Consider the following 24,248-nt stretch of genomic DNA (forward strand, 5'->3'; position numbering starts at 1 on the left):
ATGGTGAAACCCGTCTCTACTAAAAATACAAAAAATTAGCTGGGCATGATGGTGAGCACCTGTAATCCCAGCTACTCAGGAGGTGGAGGCAGGAGAAACACTCTAATCCGGGAGGCGGAGGAAGTTGCAGTGAGCCAAGATCGTGCCATTGCACTCCAGCTTGGGCAACAAGCATTTATCTTTCGTGTTACAAACAATCCAATTACACTCTTTTAGTTACATTTAAATGTACAATTAAACTATTATTGCCTATAGTCACCCTGTTGTGCCATCAAATACTAGATCTTTTTCATTCTTTCTAATTTATTTTGTACCCATTAACCATCCCTACCTTCCCCTCAAACCCCTTCTCCACTACCCTTCCCAGCCTCTGATAACCATTCTTCCACTCTCTATCTCCATGAGTTCAATTGTTTTGATTTTTAGATCCCACAAATAAGTAAGAACATTCAATGTTTATCTTTCTGTGCCTGGTGCCTGGCTTATTTCACTTAACATAATGACCTCCAGTTCATCCATGTTGTGCAAATGACAGGATCTCATTCTTGTATATATGCACCACATTTTCATTATCCATTCATCTGTTGATGGACACTTAGCTTGCTTCCAAATCTTGGCCATTGTGAACAGTGCTGCAACAAACAGGAGTGCAGCTATCTCTTTTTGATACACTGATTTCCTTTCTTTTGAGTATATACTCAACAGTGGGATTGCCAGATCATGTGGCAGCTCTATTTTTGGCTTTTCGAAGAACCTCCAAACTGTTCTCCATAATGGTTGTACTAATTTACATTCCCACCAACAGTGTATGAGGGTTCCCTTTTCTTCACATCCTTGCCAGCATTTGTCATTGCCTGTCTTTTGGATATAAGCCCCTAAGACATCTTCAGACATGTCTGAATCCTTGAGTGGACACAACATCCAGTCTTTCTCCAAAGGTACTCCAGAGATCACCTGCATCAAACTATCCTGGAGCAGGAAGCATGAAAGCTGTCTAGTTTCTCAGGCAGGTGATCAAGGTCAACAGCATCATACTAAGTCGCCTTGTTAATGTGTAAGCTTTATATGATGTGATGAAAATGACACTTCATCTCTGTGGCCTCCCCCCAATCTAATCACAAGAAAAATATCAGACAAATCCCAATTGAGGTATATTTTTACAAAATATTTGGCCAATACTCTTCAAAAACACGGACAGTCCAAGACACTATCATGCCCAAGAAGAGGAACCTAAGGAGGCATGGCAACTAAATGTAATGTGGCATTAGGTAAAAACCAAGGAAATAGGAATGGAGTAGAGCCTTTAATTAATAATAATGTATCAATATTGGTTCACTAGATATGACTAACCATACTCATGTGAGATGTTAATAACATGGAAAACTGGGTGTGGGGTATACGAAAACTTTCTTTTTTTTTTTTTTTTTTGTCACAGTTTTGCTCTTGTTGCCTAGACTGGAGTACAATGACATGATCTCCGCTCACTGCAACCTCTGCCTCCCTCATTCAAGCGATTCTCCTGCTTCAGCCTCCCTAGTAGCTAGGATTACAGGCCCCCGCCACTACACCCAGCTAATTTTTTGTATTTTTAGTAGAGATGGGGTTTCACCATGTTGGCCAGGCTTGTCTCGAACTCCTGACCTTAGGTGATCCACCTGCCTCAACCTACCGAAGTGCTGGGATTGCAGGCATGAGCCACTGCACCCAGCTCATGAAAACTTTCTGTACAATCTTTGCAAATTTCTATTAATGTAAAACTATTCTAAAATAAAAAGTCTATTAAAAATGCCTATTTTCAGGCCTCATGCTAGTCCTTCAGAATTTAAGACTATCCTGAGTGGGATGCAGACACCTACATATCTAACAAGACCCCCAGGTCTGAAAACTAATTTAGGATTAGCTGGAACTCCTACTACACTTACAAGGCAACACCCTTGCTGCCACCTGCTCAGCTGCCCAAAAGAAAGGTGCAGAAGCTTCAACAGAGACGAAGTTCAGGATACTAAAGAGTAGATACTTAGCTTCTAGAACACAGCAGCCAGTTCCTTTGTCTCGTGTATTATATTGCCATCAAATGCCTCTGAATAGAAATCAGCAGTTCAATTTTTGCCCCAAAATTGGATTTGAACCTCTTGCAGTAATGATGCTAATAAAATTACCTCTAATAAGATATCTAAACTGCATTTTTGCACTCTGCCATTAACAAAGTAAAACACTTAATGGTTAATTTGTCCTGCATCTTGGCTCACCACTGTATCTCTCAAAGAGTAACAAAACCAGCCGGGCAAGGTGGCTCATGCCTGTAATCCCAGCACTTTGGGAGGCGGAGGCGGGCAGATCACAAGGTCAGGAGATCGAGACCATCCTGGATAACACAGTGAAACCCCGTCTCTACTAAAAATACAAAAAATTAGCCAGGCCTGGTGGCGGGCACCTGTAGTCCCAGCTACTCGGGAGGCTGAGGCAGGAGAATGGTGTGAACCCGGGAGGCAGAGCTTGCAGTGAGCCGAGATTGCGCCACTGCACTCCAGCCTGGGCAACAGAGCGAGACTCCGTCTCAAAAAAAAAAAAAAAGAGTAACAAAACCAATATTTATAAAAGTTTTCCATGGCTCTGGAAATTTTTCATCAGGCTTGAAAGAGCTAAGTAACTACTCCTCTGTAACAGATTTCTGACATGAATATAACGAAAATACTGCCATTCCTTACTTGAATTAAGATACATCAGGACCAAATTATATTGCAAAATGTAGCAGTAACATGCAGCAACATGCAAACAGAACATGATGAAGCGGAAAGACAATTAAACTTGAGATCATAGTCACAGGTAGTAGATCATGTTGCAGTTACTTACTAGCTTTATGGCTTCTGAGGAGTTACCTGAACCCACATTAGCAAAACGATCAGTTTGGAATAGAAGACTTGTAAGATCCATTTGAGCTCTGGAGTTTTCACTATGGAATCTCAAAGCCAGGAGTTAGTCTTGCACCCAATATCACAGTGCTAAAACTTGGATTTGTAAACTCAAAATAATTTAGAACATAATTGAGAAACTAATGATAAAAGGTAAATGTAAAACTTGAGCATCTTAGTCCTTGAGAATTATGTCCCACAACATGAACTCAGCCAGTATCAAAGGCATTCAAAGATGCCTTTCAATCCATTTTGCCTCTATTACAAATGCTGCCATGTGAGACAGAGACCCAAGGATAAAAGCTGACAAGTAGTAGAGAACAGAAAAGCCCCATAAAACAGATGTTTTAAACATGAAGCAGGTGTTGATGTTTATTTATACCTGGCTGCTGCATAGATTGACATTCTTAAAATTTCAAAGTAGAGTTTCTCCCCCACAGACAAGGGACAATGAAAACAAATAGACAAGTCACAAAAGAAATAAAAATGGTAAACAAGCATATGGAATAATGTTCAACCTAACTAATAAACATGCAAATTAAATCAACAAGGAGGTACCAATTTTTTTCTTACCAATTTTTTTACTAGTGTATATTTCAGTGATGACAAAGATATAGTGAAACTATATTCTCATACATCACTGGTAAGTGATAGCATAAATTTGTACAGGTCTTTTGGAAAATATGTAATGATAAGCATAAAGAATGATTTATATCTTCATGACCTTTGATTCTGCAATTTCACTAAGAACACAGGAGAAAGCAATATGCAAGAAGATGTTCACTGCAGAGAAAAATTGGAAACAGCCTCTAAAAGTCCAGAAATAGATGAAAGATTGTAAACTTTGTTACATCTACTCAAATATTATATAGCTTTGTAAAAATGATGTTCTCAGAGGCTATTTAGTAACATAAAATGTTTATGACTTGTGAAATGTGGTAAATTACCAGATCATATATACACACACACACACATATATATATATATCTTTGGCTTATGCAATGTTTTTAAAATTTTAATTTAGTGAACATTTTCATACTGAGAAAATTTACACAAAAATATGCTTGTTTGGCTCTACTCAAAAAATCAGAATAACTGGCAAAACTGAGCCCTCGTACATGACAATTATTTGCAGCTGAGTAGTAACTATTCCCTTTAGGACAAAAAATATATAACCCCCTTTGATCTACAGTCCCAATCCAATGGCTCATGGAAGCATTTGAGTTCATAATCCCTGACCTAAATTTAAAAATCAGGGTTTAAAATTATACATATAGGCCAGGCACGTGGCTCTTACCTGTAATCCCAGCACTTTGGGAGGCTGAGGTGGGTGGATCACCAGTTTGAGACCAGCCTGGCCAACATGGTGAAACCCCATCTCTACTGAAAATACAAAAATTAACCAGCCATGGTGGCAGGTGCCTGTAATCCCCGCTACTTGAGAGGCTGAGGCAGGAGAATTGCTTGAACCCGGGAGGCAGAGGTTGCAGTGAGCCAAGATTGCGCCACTGCACTCTACCCTTGGCGACAGAGCGAGACTTCATCTCAAAAAAACAAAAAATTATTATTATACATATAAATTTTAAATATGCACATAAAAAAGAATGAAATATCCCAAATTGCTACGAATGCTTGGTTGTCTAACAGTTCTGATATTATAGTTGATTTTTTTTTAATTTTCTGCACTTCTCTTTTATTTGGAAAATGGGTTAGAAATTAGAAATTAGAAACCTGAGCCAATGTGACCTCTCAGTAAATGTCCAGTCTTTTAGTAAATACCAATAATCTCCAGCAACAAAAAAAAGAAAGTGAAGACGATATATTTATTTCCCCATAATCTTGTAACCAGGTGGCGTGTTACAAGGAAAGCAAGTGTTGCCCCAAATTCTTCTAAACGTACAATTGTTATTGGCCAGAAATTCTACCTTTGCTTCCTGTAATCCCAAATAAGTCCTCCTTTCTGTTCTCAGCCACAAATATTGAAATAAAAATGGGAGTGAAAGTTTCATTCTTAGGCAGACACAACAATATTCCAATAATAAGATCCGACAACGTATCGTCAGGTGTGTGAAGTAGGCAGATAAAAAACAAATGGAGCTCTAGGCCTTGAGTACTGCTGGGTTTGACAGATTTTTAGTATCTTCTTCCTAAAAAAGGTGATGGAAACCAGACAGAAAAGTATTCCTAGCATCATTTACACAGCTTAATAAACTTTCACATACAAATTTTGATGAAGATAATTGAAATGATTAAGCAACCATCTCTAGAAAGTGGATTCCTGATTAAGATACTTCAAATGCTAACTATATGTCTCTAGAATATATGATAAAGTTCAGTTACACATATGCATAATTCACACTACATGTTTAAAAATGTTTAAAATAAATTGCTGCATAAAAACTACAGATGTTGTTTTTTTAAAAAGTAATGATCTATAGGCCTAAGCTTCCTCTAGCTATTATGTCATTATTTTATTTCTGTATTTCTAATTCTATTCTCTCCAAATTTATTATCTTTAAATACTTAGAACATAGGTGAGAAACAATATCAAATAAATCCGCTATAGCTAATAAGTGATTAAATGATGAGACTCAAGCTAAAATCTGGTTGCCTGACTTAGTTCTCCACAACCCAGTGTTCTAAATCCATATGTTTAAGTGACTTGAAAACTGGATACCCAAATGTCCATCCATAGTGTGTCAAAACAGAAGATGGAAGAATATTCTAGAAGTTAATAACACTTGCTGAAACATTGTAAATAGCAAGTTCAAAGTGGCTACCCATTTTCATCCTGTACGTAGTTGTGATTTAGAAGTTATGAGAGTATACTCCCTTCACTGCAAAATATTTCTTGTGATATTAGTAATAGAAAGTGATCCGAGGAAATGAATAAATACATTAATTCAATGGAAAGGAAGCCAGGGTTGTGCCATGATCCCTCTCTGGGCATTGGAAAATAGTCAGATAAATTGGTTTCTGCTGCTACCACTGCAGTTCTTTTCCAAAAGTTACTGCCGTTAGTCGGATAACTCCTAGGGAAACTTAACATTTAATGTCTTCACTAAAGAAAGGACACTTGATGATGGTCTTGAAAAACCATCACATTGGAAAACATGTGATAGTGATTGTATTGGCAACTCAGATACTGTCACAGTTGGGTTCCCTGAGGGAAATTATTTTGAAATGGAGATTGGCATGAAAGAAGTCTATTAGCAAATTCCTGTGGAGGAGAGAAGGAAGACAGGCTTGGGGAAAGGGAGAGATTTTACTAAGATGCCGTCACAACAAAAGCCTCAGCCAACCTAATAGGGAACTCTGGAGCAATGTAAGTGTATATGTGTTGTGTGTGTGCACGTGTGTGTGTGTGTCCATCATAAATATTTTCTATCTCAAGTGAATACAGTTTTTGATCTACCATTCTGATGGGTGGGGAAAGAAAACATTTGACAGATCAGTGGCCACAAACCATGTAGCTGACCTTGTCTTAGTCTATTCTAGCCAAGGTTTCACATCTGGTACAGACGCTGCAGTTACGATTACTACTTGGCTGAGTTTTCAATAGTCCACTTTCATCCTCCAGTGTCTGGTTTTTATAGAGGTCAGAGTGGTGAATTAAATGGAATTATGATAAGGCTCAACATTCCCGCTTCCACATGGCTTTCCCTTTAAGGAAATTCTAACACACATGCCAAGAAAGGAATGGCGGTTCTGTCAACTCCCAAGTATGTTCAGTCTGATTATTTATTCTGAAAGTAAGGAGATGACAGGGACAGGGAGTCTAAGTAGGGGGATGATTATTTATTCTGAAAGTAGTAGTCGACAGGGAGACTACCATTGGGTAGAGCCATGAATTCAGTGGACCTAGTGTTAAGTAATACCTGGAAAAGAACTCCATTTATTACCTGAATCCCATATGCCCCTCACTCCAAAAGGTGGACTGTAGTGATACTCTGGTCCTGAAGTATCAACGTCAGCTTGGACCTTGTGTCTCAGTGCCCTCAGATTATTCATGTACTCCCCTTCCCCAGTGTACAGTTATCCAAGTAAATAACCATAGGGACATCATTGCCATACACACTTGCATTGGTTTTACAAAGACCTTCTTGGAGACCTAGATTTTGCTTCAATCAGCAGTTTCTGCATTTGGAAAATAACAAAGGTCTGAAAATTTGGCAAAAGATTATAACCTTTTATTAAGGTGGCTGTGTCCTATCTCCTGATCACCCATCCTTGAGGTCTTTTGAAGGTATCCTTTGAGCAATACTCATTTTAGACTTATTTTGCTCCTAAAGATGGCATGTTCCATTAACTGTCTCCAAAGCTCTCTGCAGGAATCCTTCAACCTGGCCACTCATTGTGATAATTGTATCCATTTGGCTTCTGATAGTGACTCACTGCCATTGGGCCTCTGTTCTTCCATGTCCATTGCTGTCAGTGAGCTCACTTCTGTAACAGCATCTGGCCTTCAGAACTGCCACTGAGCTTCTCAGGGATGCTGGTGCCCTCTCACCAATGCATTCCTTATCCCTTTAGTACATGTGTCCTCTGTGCCTTCCTGGGTGTCCCTTTGCCTTTAAGAAAGCATAAATAATATTCTGTGCAACACATCCATGAACTGTAAAACCAGGTGTTTGATCTACTGGTTAGAGGGTTTTCTCCTGGTGCATATTAAAATAAATATTAATATAAAAACTTCCATCCATCTACCACCCCAAATCAACCTGCATACACAGATGAGCCTTTAAGAAGTATTAAAGTAAGAATATAAAAAAAAAATGAAAAAGGAGTACTAAAGTAGTCGACAGGGAGACAAAAAGTGGGAAACTCTCTGGCCTTCCACACTTCTGTGGCCACTGGTCCTGCCAAGCACACTGTGACATCTACAGTGGCCACCTGAGGCACCCCTGCGCCTCTCTCATGCACTGCCATGTCCACTGGACTTAACACACATCTAATCCTTGACTGGCTTTAGGATGATGGGAGGTCCTTAAACCCATGAGTGTTTCAGCCTCTCTGCCCTTTAATTTAAAGGGATTATGGAAAGAATATCTATCCCTTCTTATTTCAGAAATATAACACACATCCAGCTGAAAAGTAAATACAGGAGTCTTTTAATTCCTTGTAAGGAAAATTTCCTGGATAATTCCATGTATTTTAATAATCACAGAGATAGTCCTATCCTTATTCATTATCAAAAATACTGTGGTAACAATTTATAGATGCACACAATCTCATCTATTTTGACATAAAAAAGGCAGAAAGGCAAAATACAAATTCTGAGACAGAGAGTAAAACAATACAACATCCTTAGATTTATTTATTTTATTGTTTGTTTCACTGTTTGAATGTTTATCTTGCGAGAGCCTACAGAATTGAGAGAAAATATCTGCAGGCTAATTTTACATAACATGAGGCAAAGATTAAGCACTAAATATAAAAAATAAAACTTTCAGCTTGCTTATTAAACTAGGAAGAATTTTCCTGAAACACAGCAGTTAAATTGGTCTACAATGCATTAATAAATGGAGAACACGGATCTCGCCTATGAAATATTTTAAACATTGTGGACGCTACCAAAAAGCTCATTGGTATATAAAAATTTTCAAGTCACAGTCCTCTAAGCAGACTAAATACAAGTTAGTTTTTAACCTGAATTCAGAAGTGCAAAATCTGTAAAAATAAAAATATTGCCATTGTTCTCGGCAATCTATGGATTAACCTTACAAATCCTTAAAGTCTTTTCAGTAACATGAACCATGATCTCTTGATAAGTTCCTTGCTTAAGTGGCAAGTAACTTTTGAAGCTGGACTTCTCAATCTGTAGAGAGAAGCAAGCTGCATTCACAGCATTGCTCCCTTTTGAAAATTATCTTCTGAAGAGAAGAAGGTCCAGCAAAGATCTTCAGTGCAATACTCCCTGCATATGTGCAAGTCTGCATGAGAGGTTCTCCCACAGGTGCAGCTGCCAGCCAACGAATCAGAAACAGATGAAAGAGGAGAGAAGAAAACAGATGTCAAACACTTCAGTTTACAGATGCTATTCCAGATAAAATGCCAAGGGCTTGGCCGGGCGCGGTGACTCACTCCTGTAATCCCAGCACTTTGGGAGGCTGGGGCAGGCAGATGACGAGGTCAGGAGATCGAGACCATCCTGGCTAACATGGTGAAACCCCGTCTCTACTAAAAAATACAAAAAATTAGCCAGGTGTGGTGGCACGCGTCTGTAGTTCCAGCTACTCCAGAGGCTGAGGCAGGGGAATCACTTGAACCTGGAAGGCGGAGGTTGCAGTGAGCCGAGATCGCACCACTGTACTCCAGCCTGGGCAACAGAGCGAGAGTCCATCAAAAAAAAAAAAAAAAAGCCAAAGGCTTTTGGAATAGAAATGGACAATATACAAAGATGAGAGAACCAGATATCAATAATGTTGGGAATTTAAAATGCAAGTACCACACAGGAACACATAACTCTTTAAATGCAGCTGTAGGAAGTTCCATTTGGGTCTCCCTTCTGAGCAGCACTCCTTGTCATTTCTGTTTTTTTTTTTGAGACAGAGTCTCGCTCTGTCGCCCAGGCTGGAGTGCAATGATGCAATCTCGGCTCACTGTAACCTCCACTGCCCGGGCTCAAATGATTCTCCTACCTCAGCTTCCTGGGTAGCTGGGATTACAAGCACGTGCCATCACACCTGGCTAATTTTTGTATTTTTAGTAGAGACAGGGTTTCACCATGTTGGTCAGGCTGGTCTCGAACTCCTGACCTCATGATCCACCCACCTTGGCCTCCCAAAGTGCTGGGATTACAGGCATGAGCCACTGCGCCCAGCCATTCCTTGTCATTTCTATCATTTGATACATCTATACTTCTGAATAATCATAACTGATACTCAGAGAGATGCCCTGACACCCTCTAAGGTTCTACAAGGTGACCAAATCAGAGAGGTCACCTCATGCCTAGTATTATTTTGGGGTTAGCATACATTTTATAATAATTATTTTTAAAACTGGCAATCCATTTTGGGACTCAATGACAGCTCTCTCTATTAATCATATTGTTTTATTAACTGAAATAGTCCACTCAGTCAGTAGGATTAATGATCAGAGATTATGACACAACCAAAACCAAAGCTGGAGCAATGGGCTCTCAGAATGGAACCACCCATTATGAACTATCCATCTGACCAACTCTTTAACTTTCTTCCTAAATATGAGATCACCAAGGCGTTTCAGTGCAGCCTGCACAATTCATGGGGCAGGGTCCTCAGATTAAAGACTTTACATTTATGTAGAATTCAGTATCATTTTTCACTAAGCAAACTATTTGCTCACTCTCTTCTACATGTAATTGTCCAACTTTGGTTGACTGCTGAGTCCTCATGGAAGAATTCCCATTCTGCCCCTGAGACTCTCCTTTAGGGACTTGGAAACGGAAGGTAGTGCAGTTCTTTCTGGCCATCTGCCAGGCATGGAACCCCAGGCTTCTTGGGGTAAGTTCGACGAGCAAGCTTAAAGAACTCTTCTGCAGCATCAAGTGCAATGAGACGGTCCTGCAAAAACGAACAACAAACCAAAAAACTGCTGGCAAGATAGGAACCAAGACATGTTGATGGGAAAAAGCAATCTAACAACAACAAAGCCCACCCTGGAAATGACAATGAGCAAGTAAGACGTTTATTAATTTTTTCCTAACAAATGTAGAGACACGCCTTAATCCTTTAGTTACATTATCCAAGAAACATTTCCCCACTCCTTAGCGTCCTTTCAGATTATTTTTTAGTCTTATAGGTTATATAAACAATACTTCTCACATCTCTTTGACCTACAAATGGTTCAGAAAATAAGACTACACAGTAGAATTCACTGAAAAATACAAATTCTTGAGCTGGAACCCAAGCCTCAGTAGGTCTACGTGTGATACAGAAATCTGAACTTTTAAAACTCTTTAGGTGATTCTGATGCTGCGGGCCACTGGGGACCACAGTATATAATGCCAGCATCTGCCACCTCATATGTGATAGTGATGGTGGTGTTGGAATACGGAGGATAGTGAATAGTTTTAAAAAGCCAAGCAATTAAAGCAAAATTAGGGCAAATGAAAAAAAGCATCCACTTACCACAACAAAGAGATATCTCTCTGAGAGCTCCCAACTTGTTGGGAAAATATTGGTTTCTTCAGCCAGTTTTAACAACATCTCTCGAGCTTTCCTTGTGTTTTTAGAATCACTGATGGTGCTGAGTTTAGTCACTGACAACAAAGAGTCAGCTTCCTTTTGAAAACCTAAGGTAGAAAAATGGACCACTCATGTAAAGTAGTCCCAAGTTAACAAGTGTCCCGCAATACGGTCCCCGCAGGAGATTACGAACAGACCGATGTGGATTCTGTACAAGCATAAAGCATCAGAAAACTGAAGCCAAAGGTACTATTCCATGTGCTGCCTCCCAGATCCATGTGATTGGCAGGATATTTAATTACAATTCTTTTGGTATTTTTTTTCTCTTTGTTAACTTTTCCCTCAGAGCCTCAGATACTCATCCACTGGCTGCTTCCCACCTTGTTTCTGGTTTGAAGCCCTCTTTCCTGTCCTCCTTACTCTTTACCTTCTCCCCTGTCCCCAGAATTCCTACCTGCCTCCCAGCCTGCAGAGTGGTTCCCTCCAGGCTGTCCTTCTCCAAACCTGGATTTCCTTCCTCAGGGTAATATGATCAGCTGGTAAAAATCACTTACCCAAAAGTATAAAGGATTCAAAGACTTAAACCTACTTGGAGTAACTTACATTGTTTAAAAAAAAAAAAAAAAAAAGGCTATTAGCTCACAACAATACTAGATATGCAAAGAGGGCAGAGATCCCATCCCATCCCACTGCATGCCAACCAAAGCCATAGAGATCGGTCACATGGCCCCCCACGCTTGAAAAGTGATGATGCCAAGATGTCATGTTCTCTTTCAAAGCAAAAGGATCAAGGACTTCAGAACTGATAAATTCACTTTTTAAACATTGAAGCAGGATTATTTTATAATGTGGGGGCCACATTTATTGTATCACAATCCTGGAAGAACTGAGAAAAATCATTATCATTAACCATTAGTGATGAGGGCAGGTATCTACCCTAATGCCACAAGTGTTTTTCCCAACCTCGAAGCTTTTCTTCCATATTTCTTCTGAAATTCTACACTGAGTTTTGCTGTCTGTCTTGCAAACAATATTTCTCCCAACCTGCTTCATCTTACAAAGCTATGACTAATTGGCCAACACCCCATCTAATTAAATTAATGTACAATGCCAAAAAAGTAAATGGTAGGGCCCACAAGACTGCACTGGCATGTGTACCCAATACTAGGGACAGATGGAGTAACACATGGCACAGTGTGTCCTGAAGACATGGACTGGTGACAACAGAAACATCAGGCATTTATGCTTGAGGATATAAGAGCAAGATTGGGAGAATAATTAGTACACAGTAGTCTTAATTAGTCAATTATTGACATTCCTTTTATAAAAACCATGGTGGAGAAATTGAAGAATAATGATCACAACTAGTTATTTTTACCATTTCACAATCTCTTTCAGACTTACCTAAATCTTCTAAGATGCGCTTCCATCTGTTTCTTACTTCCCTTCGAACCTGCCGCAGGGTATGGATATCATAGTTGAGCTTCTGCCACTCCTGCAGGAAAATAAAAGTTTAGTTTTATTTATACCCCTTGGCTTAAACCTCTATCTCATTCCCAAACTTCATGTTGCCTAAACACCTGGCTCTTCTCTTTTATTAATCTTCAAAGCAAGCCTAAAAGAAGAGAAGGAGATGGATGAGATAAAGTTGATAGGAATACTATCAGCTACCACTGCTGGAGAATCTGCTCTGCACCAGGTGATATGGCACCTTGCATAAATTATCTTACTGAAACTCTTCACATTACATATTCTCTCAACTTAGTGATCTCACCTGTAAAGTGGAGTTAACAATGATAAATATTCCATTTAAGAATGTTATAAAGATTGATGGCATACAGAAAGTACAATATCTGCACACAGTGAGCATCTAATAAAATCTATATATTATTAAAGCCATTTTATAGATACAGTAACTGAGGCCCAAAGAGCTTCCTTGGCTAATCCAATGTCATCAGCTAATAGGTATCAGAATAGATATTGGAAGCCAAGTCTGGCTCAAAAGTTCATAAGAAACTGACACACACAAAAAAATCTATGTCTCCCTTTGTAGTCAGAATAAAGTAGACCTGAAAATCCCAAGTTTCTTGATTCCTGGGCAATGTCTCCTTCACCACCATATCTCAGCAACATTCTTTTTTATTCATTTTCCTTTGATAGGATGAATCTGTCACAAATTCAACTTTATCAACTGATTAAAGTTCTTTATCAGTCCTTTGTAAAGGAGGCCATCATGTTGTTCCAATACAGAACTTGAATATTTTAGGAGCATTAGGGTCTTTATTGAGATAAGTGTGCCTTTAAAATGTCATAGAAATTTGTTTTTAAGGAGGCTTGTCACTATAGAGCAGTCATTTTATAGAGTATACCTTTTACTGTTTCTTAGCAAAGACATTAACCACACAGCTATCCTAATGCACAGCCCAAAAGAACATCATTCTAAATGCTCAATTTAGGACTCAAGTTATATGATATTTTGACTCCTCTAACTGAAAATGTTTCAATGATGCCATTATTTCTCTACTAAGTTCTGTTCAAGGCTTGCCTTGTTGACTGCCAATCAACTCATGACTGTTTAAGAAAAACCAGTTTAGCTGCCATTCGCAAATGTTTATAGATACCACTTGGAAAAAGAAAAGCTAGCAAAACAAACTGTGTTTTGTTACGACGGCATTTTAGATCTTGAATCTGAGGATATGCCATCAGCAGGGCATGAGCTTTCAGCTATTTTCTAGAAGTCAGGAAGTGGCAAGTTTGAACACTTTCTCCTGGTCCTCTTTTATTTTACCAAAGGCATGTTGAACGTGCATGTGCACATGTGCATGGTGATTGGGGTCAGGGACAAAGTCTGTGACCTTGGAAGAGGGCAAAGTTAACTAAGTCATATAAGAAATATGCAATCCTGGCCACATCTTTAGCATCATGTTAAGGCATACCTATCTAATCCCTCACAGACTATATAAGTTGTAAGGGAAAAAACTCAAGTACTGCTGTCTTCATTGGATGGGCCTTATTATACTTACTTGGCCACTCAGTATAGCATATTGGAAAATACTGTGGGTGCTGAGCCTGAGTGTCTGGGTTTGAATCCCAGCTCTGTTATTTACTAACAGCCTGACTTCAGGGAAGTTCTTAACCTCACTGTTCCTCAATTGCCTCATCTGCAATATGGGGATAATAAAACTACCTACCTACCTCATTGGCTTATTGTGAGGATCAAATGAGTTAATACAAGTCCTTAAAATGGAGGTTGGTCCACTTGCTCCTCCAAATCAGTGTAGCACAATTAAGAAACAATCCTAGGTCGAGGATGCTGGCTCACACCTCTAATCCCAGCATTTTGGGACACAGAGGAGAGCAGATCACTTGAGGTCAGGAGTTCGATACCAGCCTGGCCAACATGGCAAAACCCTGTCTCTACTACTACTACTACTACTAATAATAATAATAATAATAATACAAAAATTAGCTGGAGGTGGTGGCACACACCTGTAATCCCAGCTACTCAGGAGGCCGAGGCAGGAGAATCACTTCAACTCAGGAGGCAGAGGTTGCAGTGCGCAGAGATCGCACCACTGCACTTCGGCCTGGGCGAGAGTGAGACTCTGTCTTAAAAAAAAAAAAAAAAGAGGGCCAGGCATGCTGGCTCAAGCCTATAATCCCAGCACTTTGAGAGGCTGAGGCGGGTGGATCACTTGAGGTCAGGAGTTTGAGACCAGCCTAATCAATACGGTGAAACCCCGTCTCTACTAAAAATACAAAAAATTTGCCAGGTGTGGTGGTGTGTGCCTGTGGTCCCAGCTACTCAGGAGGCTGAGGCAGGAGAATTGCTTGAACCCGGGAGGCAGAGGTTGCAGTGAGCCGAGATCACGCCACTGCACTCCAGCCTGGGCAACAGAGCAAGACTCTGTCTCAAAAAAAAAAAAAAAAATCCTCCAGGACTCAGAATTATTTCTACTATGAGCATGGAGGACATGATACATTACATTATGCAGTATGCAATTTGCCAGGACCTCCAGAAGAAAAATTTCTCTGCTCTAAGTACTAGATGGTTTTATCTTTCCTAAAAATTATTCCATCTTTCTGGATGTTGTAAATTTTATAACTGATCCATTTCCACTTGTGCCTGAAAATTTCAAGTCCTTTCATGAAAAAATATATACATACAGGATTTCACAAGCATTTTTGAATTTCTTCAATTTCTGGCTACTTGTTATGACTTTATTCATATTTTCCTCTTTCTTTCCTGTCTTATTTTAGTTTATCTCATCTCACTATACTTTTATGTAAGTTGCCTTAACTCCTTTTAGATAAAAAGATGACAATAAAATAAACAAAATAGTAGGCAGAGCTACACCGTGCTTATTCTCAATGAAAATGACCCTGCTTTCTGGACTTCATGAAAAGTGACCAGATTGTTAGTCACACTTGATTAGAGACCCACTCAATCAATCCACGGATGAGTTGCCTCATATGTTCACACAACTTTAACTTATGAAACAAACCACTAGGTGGCTTCACCAACTTGCAATAAAAGGTCTCTGACAATTTTTCTTTTAGCTCCTTAGGCTCATGTCTTAGGCCTTGTTCTAAATGCAGCCAAATCTCTGTTTTTCAGAGACTCATTCATCATTGGATCATCCAGGCTTTGGACTTTTAAAACATCCTTCCCTTCCTGCTGTCCATCGATTAGTCATTTTGCTATTCCTAAATATCTACAATGAATGTTATATGAATTCATTCAGTTTCAGTGTCTGTTACTCTGATAAAACATTTAATGGGGAAGCAACACATAACTAATAATCAATATGAGATTAAAGATCTGCTAAGGATGGATCCATAGTTGATGCATCTTTGGATCCCACCTTCCCCTACCATGGTCTGGGGACAGCTTGCACATGACAGGTGCTTGTTAAAATTAGTTCAATGAAACTATGGATGTCATACTTCCATATTATTACTGTCTTCTTTTGACAGAATAGTCATGAATAATTATACATGAAAGTATCTGGAAATTTTATGCAAAATCTAAAGCTCTAAAACAAGTAGAAGCATTGACAGGGTTTTAACTAAGAATAGGCACTTGATTAAATAATTGGTAAGAGGAGAATCTGGATTCCTCTTAAACATGTGACTCCAAAGAATTGGATCTTGATATGGTTTGGCTCTGTGTCCCCACCCAAATCTCATGTCGAATTGTAACCCCCATATGTTGAAGGAGGGGTCTGGTGGGAGGTGACTGGATCATAGAGGTGGTTTCTAATGGTTTAGCACCATCCCCCGGTGCTGTCTCGTGATAGTTTTCACAAGATCTGGTTGTTTGAAAGCATGTAGCGCTTCCCCCTTCTCTCTCTCTCTGTCTCTTTCTCTCTCTCTCTCTCCTGCCACCATGTGAAGAAGGTGCTTTCTTCCCCTTCACCCTTTTGCCATGAGTGTAAGTTTCCTGAGGCCTCCCAGCCATGCTTCCTGTACAGCCTGTGGAACTGTGAGTCAATTAAACCTCTTTTCTTCATAAATTACTCAGCCTCAGGTGGTTCTTTATAGCAGTGTGAGAACAAGCTAATACAGATCGAAATGCAGCAAATGAAAAATAGTGATGTAAAAAATGTTATCCAATTACATCTCTCCATAACTAAAGAAACTAACTCCGCTACTCCCTGGCGTTAGAGCAAGTCTTCTGATGTCCCTCTCCAATTTTTAAATTGTAATGATTTATCTTTTAAGCTTGAAACAAATAATTTGAAAATAACAGTTAAAAGTCAATTACATATTCTTCCCAAGTGACTTCAATGCAATTCTACCAGACATCAAAAGTTAAAGTCTTATTTTCTAAAGTAATATTTTATTTGTTTTTCCTTAATTTCTGAAATAATATATTGTGGTCAATGTGATGCCGTGGCCCTGAACTTTAACAATGGGTCAATTAGCAAAGGTGTAGCAAAAGAAAACATACTGAGCTAATTTCATAAGATACCTGAGAACAAGTCAAAACTGCAATCAATAACTGAAGATGTTTATAGCTGAATTCTTGGGGTTTTTTTCCTCGTCAGTTGTTGGCCAAATCAGATTAGGGCTGCTAGATAAGAAGGTTGAGGCAACAAGATGAAAGGCAGAAAGAACTCAATGTCCTGCCACCATCAATGGCTAATTCTCCTCCAGCTTTCAATCCCCAGGAGCTGACCTTGACCTTGAGTCCTGATTTAAGCTCCTCAGATCACTTTCTCATGCATAAAACTAAAACAACATTTGATTCTTTAACCAGCATTTCCCCATTTCCCCCACCCTCTATCCCCTGGCAACGACTGTTCTACTCTGCTTCTACGGGTTTGACTTTTTTAGATTCCACATATAAGTGAGATCATGCAGTAATTGTCTTTCTGCGCTTGGCTTATTTCACTTAACACAATGACCTCTAGCTTCATCCATGTTGTCACAAGTGGCAGGATTTCCTTCTTTCTTAAGGCTGAATAGTATTCCATTGCAATATATTTACCAAATTATCTTTATCCATTCATTCATCCATAAACACTTAAGTTGTTTCCATATCTTGGCTATTGTGAATCATGCTGCAATGAACATGGGGGTACAGATATACATCCCCATAGTGTATATATGGTGACTATAGTTAATAATACTGTATTGTTTACTTGGAATTCAATATGATTTTAAGTGTCCTTACTGCACACGTGCACGCACACACACACACAGACGGTAATGGATGTGTTAATTAATTTGACTGCGGCAATCACCACACAATGTATATGTATATCAAAGCTTCATGTTGTATATCTTGAATATATATAATTTTCACTTGTCAATTAAATATTTTAAAATTAAAACACAACATTTGATTCTCATCTGTATTACTGAGTTTGTAGATAAATGGGATTGTTTAAAAGTACTTTTTATTTCTTATAAAAAAGGGGACTTATACACTTAAAGAAATATATTCTAACAATAACTTACATATATTTTAAACCATCTTAAACTCTTAGGAACAACTTCAAAAGAGATCAATTTATTTTTAATTATAAAAACAATATAATCACATAGAAATAAAATATCAAAGAGAACAGAAAGATACAAAATAAAAACCAGAGGTTTTCATTTTTCATTTAATCCTCTTCTTCCAGTCTAATTCCTCAGAGACAGCTATTGTTGAACATTTCCTCTTCTTCTTCTTTTTCTGATAGCTACTTCCATAACTCCAAGAATAGGCTTATACTTCCAATTTCTCATGTGTTAACTTTAAACTTCCTTGTACTCCCTCTATGAACAAAGAGTAACTTAGCTTTTCCTCTGTGCACATGTGTGCTCTCTCTTTCTCTCTCTCCCCCTCTCTCTCTCCTATCTCATTGCAAGGGAGGCTGGAAAAGTGAGGAAGCAGATTATCAATAGCACTTTGGACCAATCACGATTCATCCCTTAAGGTTGGCACCTTGCTGCCCCAAACAAAAGCTGGATTCTGATGGCAAGGAAGAAACAAAGGGCATGAACACCGGGGCAGCTAATATGTTTGCCACAAGTAATATGATGTTTTCTTTGCCAACATCTGTTATCCTCTTCTCCCATCAATCTATTAAGTACACTCAGACTTTCCCTTGCAGAACAATTATAGTCTTAGCTCTCAGAGTGGACACTGATTGGCTTATGCCAATAAACTCATTTTTGGCTGTATATTAGAATCACCCAGGGAGTGTTTTAAAATAGCCATGCATGGGATCCACTTCCCAGACCAATGACATCAGAATCCCTTGAAGGGGTTCCAGGTTTGTGATCCAATGACCTAAGCCAACTAGCATAACCTATTGGTTCAGCGATGGGCACATAACCCAACTCAAGCCAAAAGAGAGGCAGTGAAATCCATGAAGCTTCTGGAGCAATCAGGAATGGTGTTTTCTCTTCTCCTGCACAATGTGATATGAAGGTGCAAAATCTGGAAATGCTCTCATCACTTTGACTAGCCTAAGAAGAGCCAGATTAAGCAATAAGTAACAGAGAACAAAGTTGAAAGAATCACAGAGATATAGAGCCTATGGATATCCTGAGACTCTGGGTCAATTCTCATCTGAAGTCAGACCTACTTCAGGAACTCTCTGTTGTCTTAGCCAATTCCATTTGGGTTTAAACAACTGGAGTTCTTTTTCCGGCCCTTGCATTGGAAACATTCATGTTGTAAAGCCCACTCATTGAGTATATAAAGCACAATATAGATACCACACAAAATATTAGTTTCATATTTTCCCACCCTTGCCCCCAGGAAAAACTTTCAGTGCATAGATTTATCTAGCAGGGAATAGATAGGGCTTACAGTGGATGCAGTGTTAATGGCTCTGCCTAGATCCCAATCTTTCTGTCCCAAAAGTGTCTTAGGCAATGACACAGATATAACAGCAGCCCTTGTCTGTAGCCAGGGCTTACTTTATGGTGCCTCCCCTGAATTCTGTCCAGCAGAGCAAAGCCTCTGACTCTCATGAGATGTTGCTATAACAAAGGAAAGAGGTGGCTTACATCTAATTGGCTAATTTCTTCCGAAGATCCAAGCAAGAAATGTCTAACTATGATTGGCTTAACCATTCAACTCTCTTATGAAGACAGGTTGAATCCTTTTGGCTGGATCTAATGACCAGTTCAAAGTTCACTTTTGATTAAAAACTTTGAGCTAAAATCTATTCACAATCTGAAGACCAACCATTAAGATGACCTTGTCTTTTGTCTTTCTTGGATGGTGAAAAACCATCTTCAGAGGAAGATGTTCATACTCAGGCTAAAATGATCCTTATTGTATTTGATCTGTGCACAACACACACACACACACACACGCACACACACACACAAACACACAAAACAACCAGAAGAGTATTGCTCAAATGTTATAGATGACACTCTGGTGAAGTTATGTAACTTGCCCCATGCCCAACCGCAAACAGCAGCTAAGCCAGAACTCAAATCTAAGTGCATCGAATTCCAAAGCCCACAGACTCTATAAAAAAGAAGAAACAGAAAAGAATGACTATTGTTGTTTCCTCAAATTATGCTTCTTTTTTCTTATGCATTCACTATTTTATTTTATTTTTTTAGAGAAGGAGTTTCGCTCTTGTTGCCCAGGCTGGGGTGCAATGGCACGATCTCTGCTCACTGCAACCTCCACCTCCCGGGTTCAAGCAATTCTCCTGCCTCAGCCTCCTGAGTAGCTGGGATTACAGGCACGCACCACAATGCCCAGCTAATTTTGTATTTTTAGTAGAGATGCAGTTTCATCATGTTGGTCAGGCTGGTCTCGAACTCCTGACCTCAGGTGATCCGCCCACCTTGGCCTCCCCAAGTTCTAGGATTACAGGCGTGAGCCACCTCACCTGGCCACATTCATTATTTGTTAAGGTAATACATTTATATGATTCAAAAAGTACTAAAGGCTCTGTCCCCCAGTCACTAGTGTTATCTCCACAGGTAATTAATGTTACCAATTTTATCAGCATTTTCCCTATAAACACTAGCATATTATACCTTGCACTTTTCACTTAATAATATGTTTTAGCAATCAGCCTGTGTCAAAAATGTAAGATTTGGGCTCTTTCTTTGACTTTTTTACCATTTAGTATAGACAGAAATGGAATAATAAACATATTTGTTTTATAGAAAATGCCCCCCCATATTACAATATATTCCTGCATGTGCCTTAAAACTTGAACATTCCTTAAGATTTTTCGCCTCCTAGTCATTCTTTCCAATATCACTGTTGAAAAGCATTAAGCTCCCACGTGGATTCATGCACTATATACCACCCTTTGGGAATTTTCATTTCAACTCAAACAGCAAACTAAAAGAATATGCCACGCTGCTGGGACAATGACAACACTGCATTACAAAAATTAAATACATCTAAATCACAGACTAAAAATTAGAGTAGTTAAATACTTTTCCTTGGAAGTGGCAGCTTGTTGGCAAAATGAATTCTTTGAATACGATGACTGTTGTCTCTTTCCTTTCAGTTTGCACCAATTGACATCATCTTATGCTGCTTCTACTTAAAATGAAGAGGGATTATCGAAAAGATAGAAAAAAATGTATTGACTGCTTCTCCAGTTCAGTTTTCTTTCATTTTGTAGGTAGTAGAAAATATCAGATAAGGTGGAGAAAGACATATAATACACGGTGGGAATCTGGATTATCACCAGCATCTAAGAAATCCTCTCATGTTTGTCTTTCACAGAGAAATGTGAAATAGATAATACAGACTAGGATAGTTCTGCCGCTACTGAAGAGTACACAGAACTGTTGATGTCAGTCTGGAAAAAGGTCTCCAGTAATGCACCGTGGGGCTCAATTTTGGAGCTGATTTTTATCAGTGACTCGATGAAGTCAAAGATCACAAAAGTAGAAAGGATTACTAGTACATGGAATCATAATGTCAAACGTATAACAAATAAAGCCTGTGAGGTACAATCTAAAGGCCAAAATTTATTAGGAATAAATAAAAATACATCCTACTTTTAGGTCGAAAAAAATCAACACAGCCAAAGCAGCAGATCCAGGGATCGGCCTACACAGCAGTTCATGTGAAAGAAAGGCTGAGGCCTTGGAAAACCAAATGTTCCAAATCTACCCAAAATGTGGCATTCCTGAGGATTAACTGCGTTAATATATATAAAGAGATGAGTGGTACCTAGAAAATAGTAAATACTCTGTAAACATTACATCTATCTATCTATCTACCTACCTACCTTCCTACCTACCTATCTAATCTATCAATCATCTATCTGCCCTTTTTTGCAGATGCCTTTAAATCCTTTTTGGGTTTTGTCAGGTAGGTGATACAGAAAATAATATATATATCAAAAGAGCCTGTAGAAATTAAATTTCTAGAAATTAAAAATTTTATAGTACATTTCTTTTGGTGTTGTTTGTTGTTGTTTTTGAGATAGTATCTCACTCTGTTGCCCAGGCTGGAGTGCAGTGGCATGATCATGGCTCACTGCAGCCTCGACCTCCCAAACTCGAGCAATCCTCCTGCTTCAGCCTCCCGAGTTGTTAGGACTACAGGTGTGCACCACCACATCCAGCTAATTTTGTTTATTTTTTGTAGAGATGAGGTCTCACTATGTTACCCAGGCTAGTCTCAAACTCCTGGGATCAAGTGATCCTCCCGCCTTGGCCTCCCAAAGTGTTGGGATTACAGGCATGAGCCACCATACATGGTCTAAAAATCATATAGTGTGTTTCTGTATAAAGTATAGAAATTATACTTCAGTGTTCCAGTTGGGGAGGACTGTGTTACCCTATGAGACGGATACCCTTATAATCCATCTTAAGATGAGGAAACTGAGACTGAAGTAACTTACCCAAGCACACACAGCAGGTAAGTGAGAAGCTGGGATTTGAAACCCAGACAGTCTGGTTGTGCGGCTGACACATTGAGCTACCATCCACACTGCCTGTTAGAACAGGATGGGAGAGGGTGGGCAAGGCAGGAAGGAAGGAAAAAAAGTAGAAAAAATAGAGAAAAAGCAACTGATTCAAGAAAAGACCAACCTGAAGCCACAGCAGCTATGCCTGAGGAGGAACTAGGAAAACACAATTGAAATCTGGGGAGAAAACAGAACTTTTCTAGAGGCAGAGGATTCCCCGCATCCAGCACAGGATGCTGCCAAACCTAAAGATGTTCTTTTTCCGAAGGGTGGATTCACAGGACACAGCACCCTGGTGCTTCCTCTGGGGACTTCAGCGCTCCTCTTCCTCCCAGAGCCAGTGGCAGGACCCTCCAGCCCCTCCTACTTTTCCCATGCCTCCCTCCCCCACACTCTCCTCTCCACTTTGTCCCCACTTCATCTCTCAAGGAGTTTGACGAAGGTAAACCATTCCCCTCAAGAGGAAGAAAGAGAGGAGGCGGGCAGGAGCCACAGAGGTCTGAGATTCTAAGGACTGAAGAGAGAAGGTAAATATTTGGGGCTGAGCTGTGCTTGTCTGCAGCAGGGAGGGCTGTGAGACTCCCTGATACTTTTCTGAAAGGAGGTTTCAGGCTTCCGGACTGAGAAATCCCCAGGAAGACTTACCTAAGGTACCTCCTCAGCTCTTCCCACTTCCTTCCCCCAGCTCTCATCTCAAAAGGAAGCCTCTCCTCGGAAACCTCCCTGGACAGCATGCCCCCTTCTTCCCCCATGCTTGTGAGATTACAGCTTTAAAACTATTCACAATGGCAAAGACTTGGAACCAACCCAAATGTCCAACAATGATAGACTGGATTAAGAAAATGTGGCACATATACACCATGGAATACTATGCAGCCATAAAAAATGATGAGTTCATGTCCTTTGTAGGGACATGGAGGAAACTGGAAACCATCATTCTCAGCAAACTATCACAAGGACAAAAAACCAAACGCCGCATGTTCTCACTCATAGGTGGGAATTGAACAATGAGAACACATGGACTCAGGAAGGGGAACATCACACACCGGGGACTGTTGTGGGGTGGGGGGAGGGGGGAGGGATAGCATTAGGAGATATACCTAATGCTAAATGACGAGTTAATGGGTGCAGCACACCAACATGGCACATGTATACATATGTAACAAACCTGCACGTTGTGCACATGTACCCTAAAACTTAAAGTATAATAATAATAAAATAAAATTTAAAAACAAACAAACAAAAATAAATAAATAAATAAATAAAATAAAAGAACTCCTGATTCAGAACCCAGCCAAGTCCTCTTCAGAGTTCGTGCAGCAAACCAGTTTCACTCACTCACATGATGGGCCTCTTCCTCCCAGAGTTAATTAGCTGCACATTTTAACAAACACCCAAATGTTTGACTGTATTTGCCAAACCCAAGAGAAAAAGGATTCTGCAAGAGACGAGCTCACTTCTCTTCACAGGGCAGCTGGCTGCACTGATGCAAGCAGCCACAGTACCCTGCCCTTAATGAACTCCTTGACCTCCTCAAGCTCCAGTCCATTCTGCATCCCTCCCTTCACTGCCAAATGGCTTAGACTGGGAGCCTCCATTGCTCTTCTCACTTCCTCCTATCCCCTGATCACCAGCCCCCAGCAATCTGCCTTCTTCAGGCCTGCTCTCTATGGAAAGGGCTAAGGTATTAATACTTCCTCCCCATCCCACTAGTGACCTGATTTAGGGGAGTCTTATAGTCCTTTCCAAAGAACCTCACC

At 39.7% G+C, this 24,248-nt stretch overlaps 1 protein-coding gene across 5 annotated transcripts in view; it reads right to left on the reverse strand.

The window, feature by feature from the left end:
- Positions 1-8,000: 8,000 nt before the first annotated feature.
- The window catches only part of MREG (melanoregulin), a 90,132-nt gene continuing 73,884 nt past the window's right edge, over positions 8,001-24,248 (reverse strand). For 4 of the 5 annotated variants that reach the window (XM_034955090.3, XM_055109079.2, XM_003816793.5 and 1 more), the window contains 3 exons: positions 12,485-12,575; positions 11,024-11,187; positions 8,001-10,456 (listed from right to left, as the gene is read on the reverse strand). In XM_034955090.3, coding sequence (XP_034810981.2) covers positions 10,322-10,456; positions 11,024-11,187; positions 12,485-12,575 — 390 coding nt within the window. In that variant the 3' untranslated portion in view covers positions 8,001-10,321. The remainder of the gene's footprint in view (positions 10,457-11,023; positions 11,188-12,484; positions 12,576-24,248) is intronic. The other variant, XR_611496.4, reaches the window with a different exon arrangement.

The sequence above is a fragment of the Pan paniscus genome, chromosome 13 (genome assembly GCF_029289425.2).
Source record: "Pan paniscus chromosome 13, NHGRI_mPanPan1-v2.0_pri, whole genome shotgun sequence".
Classification (NCBI taxonomy): domain Eukaryota; kingdom Metazoa; phylum Chordata; class Mammalia; order Primates; family Hominidae; genus Pan; species Pan paniscus.